The following is a 14808-nucleotide window of genomic DNA, read 5'->3' on the forward strand; positions in this document are numbered from 1 at the left end:
CTTTGTCCACAGATCTAAATTTACAAGACACAGATCTAGTTCTCCGGGTGGCTTGCATGCATGTGTGCCAACGTGCACACACACTTTGTGATTTGTCCGTCCCTTTAGGACTGTATATTTTTAGAGTGTGGGTAGTATTCTGACCTTTCATTGGATCTATACATAATGCTAAAGGATTTCAGGATGATTGTTGTTTACTCAGGTAACTAGGCTAGTTCATCTTACCACCATGCCTACTTTACTTTACTTTACAAGAAATTAAGACAAGTTCAAGTAAAATAATCTAGAGCGACAATTCAGCCAATGGAGCGGCTACGATGTCCTGTTGACAGGATCCAATAACGAGTTGCGTGAGATGGTGATTGTTCAAAAGCTATGCTAGAACAGGAAAGAGGATCAGTGTATAGTTCACGGTTCAATTGTCTGTAATAAATAAACAGAAGTAAATGTTGAGATCCCCAAAGGTCATGGATGTTCTTTTCTTTTCTGTGAAGCATGGACGATGCTTTCTGGATGGGAAACCAGGTTATAACGTATTCAAAGTGCTTTATGAGAAGGCAAACAAGGAACTTGTCTTTAAATGCATCAGCAAGTGCCATTATGCGTCTGTACAAATTTTACTGGGAGCAAAGGAGGAAGTGAGGTGACGTTCTTGTGTGGAGAAGAGGCTGACGTGAGCGAATGGATCAACAAACAGAGAAGACTGCTGCTTGTTCCTCATTTCAGTTTAACAGTCAACATGACGACGGTTATTCCCTAACTTTATCCAAGTATTTATTACTGTAACCATGAAGATAACGGCCTCCAAACCTCAGTCAAGTCGTCATTTTAACCCAAATCAGATGTCTTCAAAATCAGATTCAAACTATGCTCTTCTACAACAGTTGAGCAGCTGCTTTTGTGCCTAAACCCAAACAAACCCTGAAAATCACAAAAATACTGTAACACGTGTGTAACGTGCAGACAATAAAGATGTCTGATCAAAAACGTATCTAGACAAGATGATTAAAAAATTGGACTTGTAGCAAACGAGTCACTTCACTGTTTGAATGCAGTTCTTGGCATCAGTCTGGAAGATGTCTCAGCTTTCCCGTTCAGTTCACGTACGTCTTTGTCTCTCTTCCACCTGTCCCATCAGAATGGGAACTCAGCCAAGCCTGACGACAGGCTGTTCTCCCTCCTGCAGCCTGCCAGGGGATGGGAATACACGCTGAGCTCATCCCTGGGCTGCCTGGCTGGTGGCATCCAACACATAACTCTTCCAGCTTCACTGCATGCCTCTATCTCCCATTCAAGCCAGTCCTTTTTCCAGCAGCAACTTTTCCATCAGAAATTAATCCCAAGCAATTACAGTTTATCGAAATATAATTTAACTAGATTAGTCCTAACCTTCATCCTCTGTAAATCTCACCTTTATCCCCCTTTCACCTCAGCGTTTAAACAAAGCAACCCCCCTTCAGTACTTCTCTTCTGAGGAGATGGTTGCCAGATTGGACCCCGTACATCAGGGCAAACTTTTCTTCCAACTGACAAGGAGGCACTTGACTCTGTTATTGTTTATGAAGAGAAAGCTGGGGTCAAGTTCACAGGCTGGGAGAGGGAAAGAGAGGGAGAAAGTCTGTTCCAGCTCCAGCCCCAGGAGGGAAAGCATAACTCAGCCGTGTTTGTGCTTCCCTAATACCTTTTGATTTTGCAGAAAATTGTGAGCTAAACTGCAGTGCACAAATATTGCCCAGAGCTTAGCTTCTTTGCCTTCTCGCAAACCTGTACCCACTCTGCTCTGTCAGGTCGTGCATGTGCTTCTCTCTGAAAGCAAAGACAGTAGCTGCCTGTCTGGCAGCTCTAAGCAGAAATACAAATGTCTACAAAGCTACAAAAGTAGCTTAGCTTTAACACCAGCTTTGGCATAAACACGGGCAACTGTTGTCTCAAGCTTTTGAAGAAGTAACACTTTGCAGCAGCTATTGCTAATTCTAATAGTTTCAATTCCGACAGGGATTTTTCCCGATTTGTTTACGCGTTTGCTAGAATTAACGGGGTCAGCTGAAGCAACGTCAGAGGCCTACAAATGTTCAGCTCCGGGCTGATGAAAACTGAATTTGTGCATGTCAAAAAGTCAAGAAGTGGTTGAGCTTGTGAAAGATCTCTGGATGCTTCCGAGGTCTTTTTATCTGTCAGGAGTGATTTGAGAGGATGACAGGACAACGGCCAAAACCTGAAGACAACGCGAACGCACAAACAAACATGGGAATGAAGGTGAGAGTGGTAAACTCCAGACACAATGTGTGTGTGTGTGTGTGTGTGTGTGTGTGTATCCAGCGCTGCCTCAGCACTCTCTGACTTACACATGTGGTTCGTATTTAAGCCATAGTGCTGTTCCACTGGACGATTTGGCTCTGTTCTTCTAATCGCACATTCCCTGTTTTTTCTCCTCCTGCTCGGCTTTAAGTGGTGCAGATTTCATAAATATTTAGGCGTAAAATAATAATAATATGTATAACGACTTCTCTCACTGAACTACTTTATTTATTTATCAGCCTACAACTCATTGTAATTTATAACAATATCTGAAAAACGTTTTTCATCTGGGCTGGAGGTTTATTTTAGTCTCTTTTATGATCGATCTTTTAAAATGAAGTTTTTGAAAAGGGCAGAAACAGCATAAGAAGCAACAGAAGAAACAGCACAACACTGGGTCACTAAAATTATTAATGACTGGCACACAATATGTGTGTTTTTTTAAAGATATATACAATTTTTTTTTTAAAATGAGTCTTTAAAGTCGGAAACACCTTTAATAAAAAGTAAAATATTTTTAGGAGTGAATTATCTGATTTTACAGGGTTGTAAAGCAAAGGCGCCATCATTAGTTATAATCATTTCTGTCTGTGGTTACGCATCAACGGCGCACAATAGGACCCTCTCCACCTCAGCATCATCACCACCCCTCCACCCAACACGTACGCACACACACGCGCGCACCTTTCTCCATCCATCCTTTTTAATATCTCTTTCCTCGTCAAACTCTGTAACCCCTTCTTCTGCCCAATGAGCGAGAGGAGCTATCAGCGCGAACCCTCCCTCATGTCTCTCTCTCTTTCTCTCTCTCAGCTCGGACACTGTCCACCGTGCACTAATAAAGGAGAGATCCGGTGCAAGCATCCGACCCAGCACACAGCCGACAGAACCGCAGCCTCTCGTCTGACAACACTTGGCTCCTGCGCTGATTCGGACCCTACTTTTGCCCCTGAACCAAGTTAAAAACAAAACAAACAAACAAAACGAAAACAAGGATAAGTGTTTGTGCGGGAACTAACTACCGACACTTGTTGCTCGCCTCTCCAGGTAAACCTCCAGTTGGCATCCAGAAGCTCTCAGTGGAGAGTCTGGTGCGCACATGGCACCGACAACGCGCTCCTCTCTTTGCTGACAGCCGCGCTACATGAAGCCAAACATTGGATAATGAGGCCTCCCTGCTGCACGGCTACTCTCACACCTAACAAGTGAAGTTTGGAGTTTCTTCTGAGATTTGATTTTTTGTGGTCTTTTTGGTACATCTTGGGCTAAAAAAAAGTGAGGAAAAGTCATGTTGGGGTTAAACAGGATTGCCAGTCTCCGTGCAGCTCAGATTCAGCGCTGTGGTTCGCCGGCGGGAGCGAGACTCTCACCCCGATCTTCTTCATGCCAGAACGCCGGTGCCAGTTCGAGGATTTATTGCGCGTGTCTGTTGTTGCTGCTGCTTGTGACGCCTCGGGTGGACTCCTCATGGTGGTGAGTCTGCATCCATCACACATACTGGCCTACCTACCTGCTACACTGATTTATTTACCAGAACATCATCATCATTATTACGCTAATGATAATTTAGCATAATTTTAAATAATACAATTTAAAATGCCCACAAAATATAACGGATTATTCTAACGAAACTGAAACTTTAACTCAGCTCTATTTTCTTTCCCTAGAAAACTGTTCAGGGATCCAAAGCGAGATCAGCTGTAACTTATGAAGATTATTTTAATAGATTTTATTCCGAAAGCAAAAAACAAACAAAACAAACAAAAAAAACCCCAAAAACTTCATTCCAGCTAATTTTCCAGCAGCGAACAGAAAAGGCGGTTATGAGAGTTTGGATCAGTTAATTTATTATCGCGGACGCACTGTGCAGCTGACAGTGCTTTTCTCATCAGAACTGATGGCGACATTTTAATACTCTATTTTTTCCTTTCTTTTCTTTTCTTTTTTTGTTTAGAGAATTTTGTGCAGAATCTAAATGTGCTGGGTTGCAATAGTCGCATATCTGCGCTTACGACTGATTTTACGAGGTAGTGAGTGTGAAGAAAAACTCTTAATGCGCTTTTCTGTCATCATCCAATTTAATTCCAACTGACTCGAAAATGAGCGAAGAGCACGACAGGACGTTAAAGTAAGAAAAAGAAAATCGCATGAGTTCATAAGTAAGATTCAAACTTTTCTTCGCGTCGGTGTGCTGGCCTGCCATGTTGAGTAATAATAATAGAGCGATAAACGTAATTTATGTCGGCGCTGTTGGCTGAGCGCGTGTTCGGCTCAGCTGGAGCCCGCATTGGACGAGGCACAGCAGTCATTAATTCACCAGGTACCACTCACAAACACACATGACTTCACTAAAACACCACCCAAAGCAGCCGCGCAGAGCGTAGGCGAACGGGTTAACAAAGATCTCAGTGCCTGCGCACTAACATAAGTGAAAATGTCCATGCCTGTGAGTGTGTTTACAGGAGAAGTGTCTGTGTGTGGGCAGGCGCAGGGATGATGGAATGCCTAATAGTTTGTGTAGATTGAAAGCAGTTATGGGCAGAGGCTTTGACTTGGCATGACTGACTTTGGGTGGGATTCAGTGTAGGAGATAAACTGCTTCCTCTAACTGTTCCTTATATTTATTCATAGATTTATTTATTTGTTTGCTTTTGGTGGATGGCTGCTGAGAGGTGACATGGAGCTGTTCCACCTTAGGGTGGGAGCAAAAATGTTACGGCTGTTGTAGCCACTTGAGAAATGAGCAAAATAATACGTCTAGTTTAATAACATTGCTGTATATGTTCATCCGAAATGAAGACTTTGCTGTAGTAATTGGGAGGGGACAATAAAACAGATGGTGAGTGTGCGTTGCTGACATTCATCCGTTGTGCGTGCCTCTATCACAAGTTCAACTTGGGTTCCTTATATGTAACAGAAAAGAAAAGTAATTTCATATTTACTTGTTCTGTTTTCTTTTCTTTTGCATTAGTAACAAGTTCTGTCTGTGTCGTTTAAAATCAGAGCACAGCTCGGTGTCACCACGTCTCCCAGCCGTCTTTCTCTGGTGAACCACAGTGCAGCAAGTTGTTTTAGACCTGTGGATAATGATTTACTATCCTATAAAATCCACAAGTCCTCCTTACTCTCAGAAAGAGGGCGAGAGCGAAGAGAGAAAATTAAGTGTGAATTGCTGCTCTGGCACTTTCCTTTGATGAGCACTCTGTTCTTTTTTCCCTCCCCTCTAATCCCTCTCTGGGGAGTGTAGAGTCTCCAGTCTCCATCCTCTTGCCCGGCCTCATAAAACATGACCACACAGCTACAGGCTCCCTGGCCTCTCCTCGCTGAACCGCCAAAGCCTTGTGACCGCGAAGCTGCAAGAGGTCTCGCGCTCACGCACGCACGCCGAGAGGCCTATCACAATTAGAGTTTATTCTGGGCAATCTCAATGCACCATTTATCTTGATAGGACACTGTAAAAGTCTGTTTTATTATGGCGAGGGAGAGACTGCAAGAGGCATGCAGGAGAACAGTGAGCAAGATGAGAGCAATCAGGCAGACAGAGAGGAATAAAGTGAGTAAATGGGTCTTAGTTTGACAGGGTTATTGGAGGCCCCAGACGTCCTGCTCTGATTTGTGACAGCATGATTTCAACGATGTCTTTGGGAAACATTTAAACACACGCACACACACAGGTCTTGTGGGGAGAGGTTAAGTGCTTATTTATTTGGAGAGCGGAGTAAATGGTTTCCACTCCCCTCCGACTCGCAAACCTTAAACTGTTAAGTGTAGTGAACTCTGACTTACAGAGGACTGGAACTGCAGCTCTCCTTTACGCCGCTCACCACCTATAGGTGCGTGTTTCCACTTGTGCCTACATGTTCTCATAAGGGCTCCAGGGTTTAGCAATCAGTTGCAATATATAATCAATCGCTCTTGCCTGCTGATTTTTGAGTACGCATGGCCAGAATTGTGGATTCAGTTTGAAATCGCTCTAAATGTGTTTCCCCCCCTTTTGTTTGTTTATCGTAGGTATATCGGCGCACTCGGTGCCCGTGTAATCTGTGACAACATCCCCGGCCTGGTGAACAAGCAGCGGCAGCTTTGCCAACGCCACCCTGACATCATGCAGGCAATTGGGGAGGGAACCAAAGAGTGGATCAGAGAGTGCCAGCACCAGTTCAGACACCATCGATGGAACTGCAGCACACTGGACCGAGACCACACTGTCTTTGGACGCGTCCTGCTGAGGAGTAAGTCTGCGTGTGTGTGGAAAGTAAATGTGATGCCCGAGGGATGGAGGGTGAAGCCAAGCTCTGATTGTGACTGTGGGAATCCTCATTTTCACCTTTCTCGTTCAGTTTTTCTTCCTTTTCTTTCACTTCTCTTTCTTCTCTCTTGCTTTTCCTACTTTACGCATGCTAGTACGCCGTGTTTACAGTCAGTAATGGACTGTTGTGATGCTTATGCCTCATCAATAAACACACACACACATCAAGACGTGGAATTGTCGTCATTTGGTTTTGCAGCCCCTGCCAGAAATTTCAACTTTGCTGCACAGTCATGCATGCACACAGGCACAGTCCTATACATATGTTGCTTCAGTCTTTAAAGGCAGCGGATGTGTAATTCATCCTCTTGAAGACCTTTACAAGTGAGAACAATCACCTGGTGATTAAATGACACGTTATTCATAATGATTTTCTTTCCCAAATGCTTTCTTTGACAGTAGCAAGCATTAAAGGACTATTGTTGCATTCTGAATGTAGCACGGGTGCAGCATTGTGTCTACAAGTCACTCAGGAAGGAGTCACCGTGATGCTAATCCTTCAAATTATATGCATGGATTATGCTTTTTGTTTCACTTTGTTGCATTTTTGAAAGGAAATCCTCCGTTAGCAGCTGCTCGCTGTTGTGTCGGGGCGCAGGTTGTACGAAAAGATGTTTGTCTCCGCGAACTTGGTTTCTGACATCACTGACTTTCCGTGGCCTGCTACTGCTATCCCAAGCATGTGTGGGGGCTGATGATGCATGGAACAAAAAGTAGCAGATATGGAGATAAAGGCTGCGTGTGTGTGCGGGGTGGAGAGGAATAAACAGTAATGTAGATGTAAATATTTAGAGAGATATTCTCACTGTCAGACAAACATCGCAGGTTTGAAAGATGACCAGCGGTGCCCTCCTCAGCCCTCTCCCACATACAACCCCGCCCCACCCCCACTGCCCCCATCTCCTCACAGGCGAAACGGGACACTCCAGTGAACAGAGCATGCAGGTTGGATCGCACAAACTCTTAAGGAGCAGGGTGAATGTGAAGTGTCCCACCCTTAGTTAGCTAAAGTGCTGGTATTTTCATTTCGTGAAACTTAATCCTTTGACACATTTTGAGAAGAAGGTCTCGCTTCACTAATGCAGCTACTTTAAATGCAAAAGCGCTTCTGATAAATGCAGTCAGCATTACTGTAGCCTAGCTTCTTGCAGGTTATCAGACAAATGCAAACATCTTTAGAAGGAGGGCGCACGCGGCGGTTCAGCTAAAGATATGAAGTGCAAATCAAACATGAACATGAGAAATAAACCTGAGCGCTTTTCTAGCCTGAGTACATGGATCAAAATGCAAATGTGTCAATTAAGGTTTATACTTTCAGAACAATATAATATATTATAATATCAACATAGGGCCAAAGATGATGCTCACTGAGTCCATCCAACTAATGATTTTTGGATTTTTGTTAAATGAAACTTGTTTTCTCAGGGCGAGATTGTGAAATCATTAGTGCCTTTATCTTTATCGCCTTTCATGGCTAATTTCTGTTTAAATATCCTGACCTGGGCAACCTGACAGACCAAATAGCCAAGTTATTGTTTGTAAAATTCACTAGCAGCCAGTTTTAAAAATAGAGATTAACGACCTCATTTCAGTTTCATTTCAGGCTCTCCAGCACAGAGACACCAAATAAAAATGGTTTTTATCCCGTCGATAAACTGTCTAAAGATGAAGAAGCTCCTTGCCTCTCGCTGCCATGTTTTTTGGATTATTCATTCCCGGAGGTGCTGCAAAAAGCAACTGTGACCAAACACTATATCTAATTCTCTCTGTGTCGTTGGCCAAACAAAAGATGAGTCATATTCTAAAGAACGAAAGAGACCAGAAAAGAACAGATGAGCAGAGCAATGGTAGATAATGCTGTCATGACATCACCCTGGCGCTGATTAATGGGGTATCACTGTGTCTGTATTCAAACAATTTATGTGAGCAGAGGAGAGCCCCACAGCTAGGATTATTTCCATGATAATATTTAAACAGAGCTGGTGTATACTCCACTTCAAGCCTGATATGTCCTGTCAGCTGCACCTTCAATGTCCTCATACCAAGGCCCTGTCATAGCATTATGTATATTTGTGTATGCATGATAACATGTGGGCTGCAAAGTCTTTGGAACATGGCAGGATATGAGTAACTGCAGTTTCCGCATTCAGAAACGGATTATGTTACTCTAACCTCTACCCCCATCTAACCTCATTTGGGTTTTCTGCTTTTACTCTCAGGCAGCCGTGAAGCAGCATTCGTCTATGCCATCTCCTCAGCAGGAGTCGTCTACGCGCTCACTCGAGCCTGCAGCCAGGGGGAGCTGAGGACGTGCAACTGCGACCCGCACAAACGCGGACGAGATAAAGACGATAGAGGAGAATTCGACTGGGGCGGCTGTAGCGATAACATCAACTACGGGATCAAATTCGCCAAAACCTTCATAGATGCCAAAGAGAGAACGGTCCGAGATGCTCGGGCACTCATGAACCTACACAACAACCGCTGTGGCAGAACAGTAAGTGTGTGACTGCTATGCATTAAGAAACACTGAACATGAGGAACCCGTGATGTGGATGTTTCAAGCGTACATTTAACAACATTTAAAAGCAAACAGACACTTTCAGTTTTATATTCCTGGATAATCATCAGTGGCTTTCACAATTACATTGTTACTGAATCTACATGTGAAAACTACGGTGGCCCTGAAAGGTTAAAAACAACAAACATATTAGAAGTTCAATAAAACACAATGGACAAAAAATCTCAGAAAAACAACCCAAAGAGGTAACTCAGAACTCACATGTCAGAATTCAGGAGGAACTTCACTCCCGAGTTAGCGCGTTACAGCGGTAATGCTAAATGGCCTGTATTTGTATAGCACTTTTACTAGTCCCCTCTAGGGACCCAAAGCGCTTTACACACCCAGTCATCCACCCATTCACACACTGGTGGAGGCAGCTACAGTTGTAGCCACAGCTGCCCTGGGGCGCACTGACAGAGGCGAGGCTGCCATATCGCGCCATCGGCCCTTCTGGCCATCACCAGTAGGCGGCAGGTGAAGAGTCTTGCCCAAGGACACAACGACCGAGACTGTCCGAGCCGGGGCTCGAACCGGCAACTTTCCGATTACAAGACAAACTCCCAACTCTTGAGCCACGATCGCCCCATGGGCAAGTCTTAAAAGCAAAAACAGGATTTGTTTTGGTTATTAGCAGGACAGAACCAGTCATGTACAGCTAACAATGCAGCATATTTGCTCTTTTCCACTTAAAAGCACGGCTGCAGCAGGTTCATGCATAGAGCCTGGTCAGTGCTCTGTGTATGGCTGATTTAGCAGCTCACAAATACACAACAGTTGCAAGTTTTAGAGTTTTAGTACTGTTTACATTCACTTGGACTGTTGGGACTTAGGGTTGGTGGGGGTGTTCCAGATTAAGATTTTGACATCTTGTATAATCTGGAAGAGCACAACAACAAATCAATACTTGTATAACATTTACACACAGTCTTATTAGAGTCTAGTGAATAAAACACACGTTACCCTGCATTTCTTTTTCCCTCGCTACTCCAAACATTGTCTCAGTGCGATCCTTCACATGTTTTGGTTTTTGTCACTTCTGCAGCTGTTTCGTCACATTAATGTCTCTCAAAAACACTTCCATTGTGTTTTGTGTGTTTTTGCTGCTTTTTTCTTAAATTGCAGTGTGCTTGACCTCTCAGGGCCACCGTAGAAACCATCTAGGCAGAGATGAAAAAGGTGTTGTCTTCATATGTTATGTCATTACAAAATTCAGTAGAACATCTATTTCCGGAAATGGCATCCTGCCCCGTGGTAATTTGCTGATGGCAGTGACGTTGGGAAATTCAGTAAAAAATCCACACGTCACAAACTGACAAAGCTAAAACTACCCACGAGACATTGGGTGTAGTAAGAGGTGCATTTAATGAGGAAATATGTCATAATTTGCATAAAATAAAAATAAAAATAAAAAATCCTGCAGTGGTGCTGCATTCTGAGAATTTGCAAAATCTCCTTCACTTAGGCGGTGAAGCGCTTCATGAAGCTGGAGTGTAAATGTCACGGAGTGAGCGGCTCTTGCACGCTACGGACATGCTGGAACGCTATGTCAGACTTCAGGAAGACGGGTGACTACCTGAGGAGAAAATACAACGGGGCTATCGAGGTGATGATGAATCAAGATGGGACAGGTCTCACTGTAGCTAACAAGGACTTCAGGAAGCCCACCAAAAACGACCTGGTGTACTTTGAGAGCTCCCCGGATTACTGCCTGCAAGACAAAGCAGCAGGTAAGACGGCAGAACTGAGAGACAGGGAAGCATTTTCTCATGGATGTTGATGGATTGCCCCGACTGTGTTATGTTTTAGTGGTGTTATGTGTATGCTGTGCGTATACTCATGCATGACTAGTGTGTTTGTGTGTGTGTGTGTGTGTAATGGTAGTCAGATAACAGCCTGTGTGATGTCTGTGGAAGCTAATATCCTCGTACCCTGGGGAAACAGCCGTTGACGGCCGTGACCACCTGACCTCTGTCAGTCTCTGTCAGCGCACACACACACACACACATGACCCCATGGTCCGGGGATGTCTTCATCAACCTTTGCACCTGATCATTTATGTCCGTTTCTGATTGGCTCTTTGATGGATGCATTACTATCAGACAGTTTTTGGGGGGCTGACATCAACGCCCGCATCACTGAGAAGCTCTTCCCAGTCCTCCCTCACCCTTGCTCCCTTTGTCTGCCTTTTCCTTTGCCCCTCATCTGTCCTCCCCCTCTTTCTCACCTTCCCAGAGGAATCCACAGCCTAAGGACACAAGCAGCTAATTTAATTTCTGTCTGTCACAGTCTCTCTCCCTCTGTCTGTCTGAACTAAGCATAGCTGGAGGCCAAAGTGGGCCTCAGAGTGTGAGAGCCTGTCTGTCTGTCACGCTCCACTGTCCATTTAACCCGCACACACACACCCATACACACACATAGGGTGGCTTCAAAGGGAGCAGTGGCTTGGGAAAGGCAGTGTAACTATAGGCCACTCTACCAACACCGCATAGTTGTGTGTGTGGGTTTGTTGTTCTACGGGCAGCTTGTTGTGATAGGTAGCAGTTCAAACAGGGAGCTTCTCACACCAAACATGAGCGCTAATCTCATTTGGGATGACTTTCACATAAGACACAGACGATATGAAACGGCAATGGCCACACCGAGCGCTACGATACGTTCACTATTGGTGGCCAACATGTTGCACTGATCAAACGTCTGACTTCTGCTGCAGAAAAAAAGATTATTATTTATACAGTGATTGCAAAGGCGAGGATAAACGTGTTTAAAGGACGTACTTAAAGATGGTGAATTTTTAAAAAAAGTAAATTGTTGTACTTACATATTTCTGTTTTTAGCAGCCAGAGTACCTATCTTCTGATCCTATATTCTTATTGTGTTTAATTAGTGTTTTATAATTAAGACATGCAGCTCTGCCTCTTTGTTGCGCAGCCACGTTTCTAATAAAGTTTTTGGTGGCTTGAAAAACAAGACAAATCCAGGTGTGCTCCTGCAGGGCTGACGTTACCTGCTTGCCTCCATGTTTATCCTTGTGCCAGTTGGTGCCAATTTGGAATCACTTCATACCTTCTATGGCACAATTTTCATCCTCTTTTTACTTCCCAAAGACAGTTTGCTCTGGCAGGTGATTGGTCAGCCATCGGGAGACATGACCTAACTGCTACATGCTCTTCCTAATGCTTTTCCCCGTTGTCTCTGGGTCTTGTTATGTCTTGCCACCTGATGCCAAGTATCTGGCGAGAGGGCGGCTGCTGGGTGTGCTAAACTGTGTGCTTGAGTAATTTCTCTTTTTTTAAAAAAAAAAAACAAGATGCTAAAGGTTTAATTTTATGTTTGCAATATATTTAAAAACAATCTGGATAAGAGTCACTGTGTTATTTCACCTCTTCTTCTAGCAACACTGTAAATGTTTGGGAGCTTAGTAGACTGCTGCAGATCTAAAATGTTTTCCCATTCTTGTTACATATAAGATTTCAGCCACTCAATGGTTAGGGGCCTCCTTTGCATCATTTTATAATGTGCTGAATGCAGCCTGGTGGAGCTGTGCTGCAGTAATACATGCAGGATGTGGTTTGCTGTTGTCTTCCTGAAATAAGCAAGTCATTGCCTGAAAAAGACTTAATTTGGACAGCAGCCTATGTTACTCAAAAACCTGCATGCAATATTTTTATATATATATATATATATATATATATATATATATATATATATATATATATATATATATATATTATAAGCTCTAAATTATGTATTCATTAAAAAAAACATAAACAATATCTTAACTTTTTAGGGAATTAGGTTTTACTTTTGCTGACAGCTACTAAGTTAACAAAAGGAGCCAAAGCGTAAATGCAGCCATGTTGCGACCAGATGAATTTCAGATATGAAAATAGGAGGGGAGGCCAAACAGTGTAGATAAGGATGACTGAGTCAGTTGAATTATGATCAATCTAAATAATTCAGAACACTTTTAGTGTATGGTATTTTATAATATTAAAGTTTAGACCTGTAAATCATCAGTATGACCCTGATCGATATCTGACTGCAGCCTTGTGTTTACAGTAAGTAGCAGAGAAGTGAAACGGGACCAGTAAATTCTGTTTTGCCATTCTGTTGCAGGTTCCCTGGGCACAGCCGGACGGGTCTGCAATAAGACATCGCGCGGCACAGACGGCTGTGAGGTCATGTGCTGTGGGCGTGGCTACGACACCACGAGAGTCAAGCAAATCACCAAGTGCGAGTGCAAGTTCAAGTGGTGCTGCTCTGTGGAGTGTAAGGACTGTGAGGAAGCTGTAGACATACACACATGCAAGGCTCCCAAACGAGCCGAATGGCTGGACCAGACCTGAGGACACGCCCCCTACGCTCCCTGCAATGCAACCCCGCCCCTTTCCCCTGTGCAGGATATCCTGTGGAACACGGCATTCTGGGAAAGTTTGTCCAAAAGTGCTCTGCATCTCCGCCTTCCCCTTTCCCGCAACCTCAACTCAATGCATGGCTTTTCTACCTGTCTCTGTGAAAGCACTAGAATTCAGTACCCGTCAATATGAATTAATACCCATTAGCCCCTGTTTGTGAACGGCCCTGTGAATGGACTGCTGGGATCAGGTGAACAGTGATACCAGTGACACCACCTTTGGGGTTCAGGTGGATTAGGCTTTCACTGAAGACTCAGTTCTTGGGTTGAAATGGTTTGCTGCTTTCATGATGCTTTAAAGACTAATTTTTACATTAACTGAGCCTTCAGACATATCCAGTATTATTACAACAACATCATATACTCACATAACGTTGCTTCATTTTGGGGGAAACACACTTTTACCTAAAAAGAAAACAAAAAAAGAATACTAGGTTGGACTTGGTAAGTGCAATTTGAGTGGACATCTGAGTGTAAGTTTGGCTGTGTGTGGCCAAACAGTCCAACCAGAGGACTAACACGCGACAGAGAAATAGACATTGTGTTATTGGAACTTTGAATGCGACTGCGAAAACAAAAAAAAGAAGAAGAAGAAGAAGGAAAAAAAGCTGTTTAAAGCGATTTATTTAAGCTGTAAAGTGTTGTTTGGTTTCTCTTTCGAGGAAGATGCTGCACTACGTTGGCTGACAAAAGGAGAGAGAAGAGCACTCCCATTACTGTGATTATCTGGTGTTTTCAGCATGCTGCTGAGAAGAAGATGAAGAAAACCGAGGCCTTGATGGCTGTGCAGTCACACCAAACCATAACATCAGACAGATTTCACTTCTTTGCTCTTCGTCTTGCTTGTATAACATTGTGTATATTGCCTTATCTAAGCAGATGTTCATATGAAATATATGGTGCATTAGTCTGACACTGGAATCCTGGTTTTTTGTTCAGATGAGCATTTAGAGCCAATCTGTGTGACAGTGAGTAAACATCACATGCTGTCATAACGTGCCGTGTTATTGCCACCACACACACACACACACACACACACACAATATATGTCAGTACAAAGGCTGATTCTGTGTGGGTTGGGGAGGGTGTGTGATATCAGTCAAGGGGAGGGAAGTGTTTGATTAAAGGCCCAGCTTAAACCCAAACCCCTGCTGGCCCTATCCCACCCTCCGCTATGTGGAATTCCAGGTGGGTCCCAGGCTAATGACTAGATGGCTGTAATTA

General features: G+C 43.7%; 1 protein-coding gene across 1 annotated transcript; it reads left to right on the forward strand.

Annotated features, from left to right (window-relative positions):
* Positions 1-3155: 3155 nt before the first annotated feature.
* LOC102786034 (protein Wnt-2b-A) lies at positions 3156-14445 on the forward strand. The gene is made up of 5 exons (XM_087833397.1): positions 3156-3771; positions 6310-6530; positions 8827-9104; positions 10633-10897; positions 13287-14445. Exons 1-5 carry the CDS (start codon positions 3587-3589, stop codon positions 13514-13516), a joined length of 1179 nt encoding a protein of 392 aa, XP_087689523.1. The 5' UTR covers positions 3156-3586; the 3' UTR covers positions 13517-14445.
* The last annotated feature ends 363 nt before the right edge of the window (positions 14446-14808 follow it).

Source organism: Neolamprologus brichardi, chromosome 20 (genome assembly GCF_056152115.1).
Source record: "Neolamprologus brichardi isolate AB-2024 chromosome 20, ASM5615211v1, whole genome shotgun sequence".
Lineage (NCBI taxonomy): Eukaryota > Metazoa > Chordata > Actinopteri > Cichliformes > Cichlidae > Neolamprologus > Neolamprologus brichardi.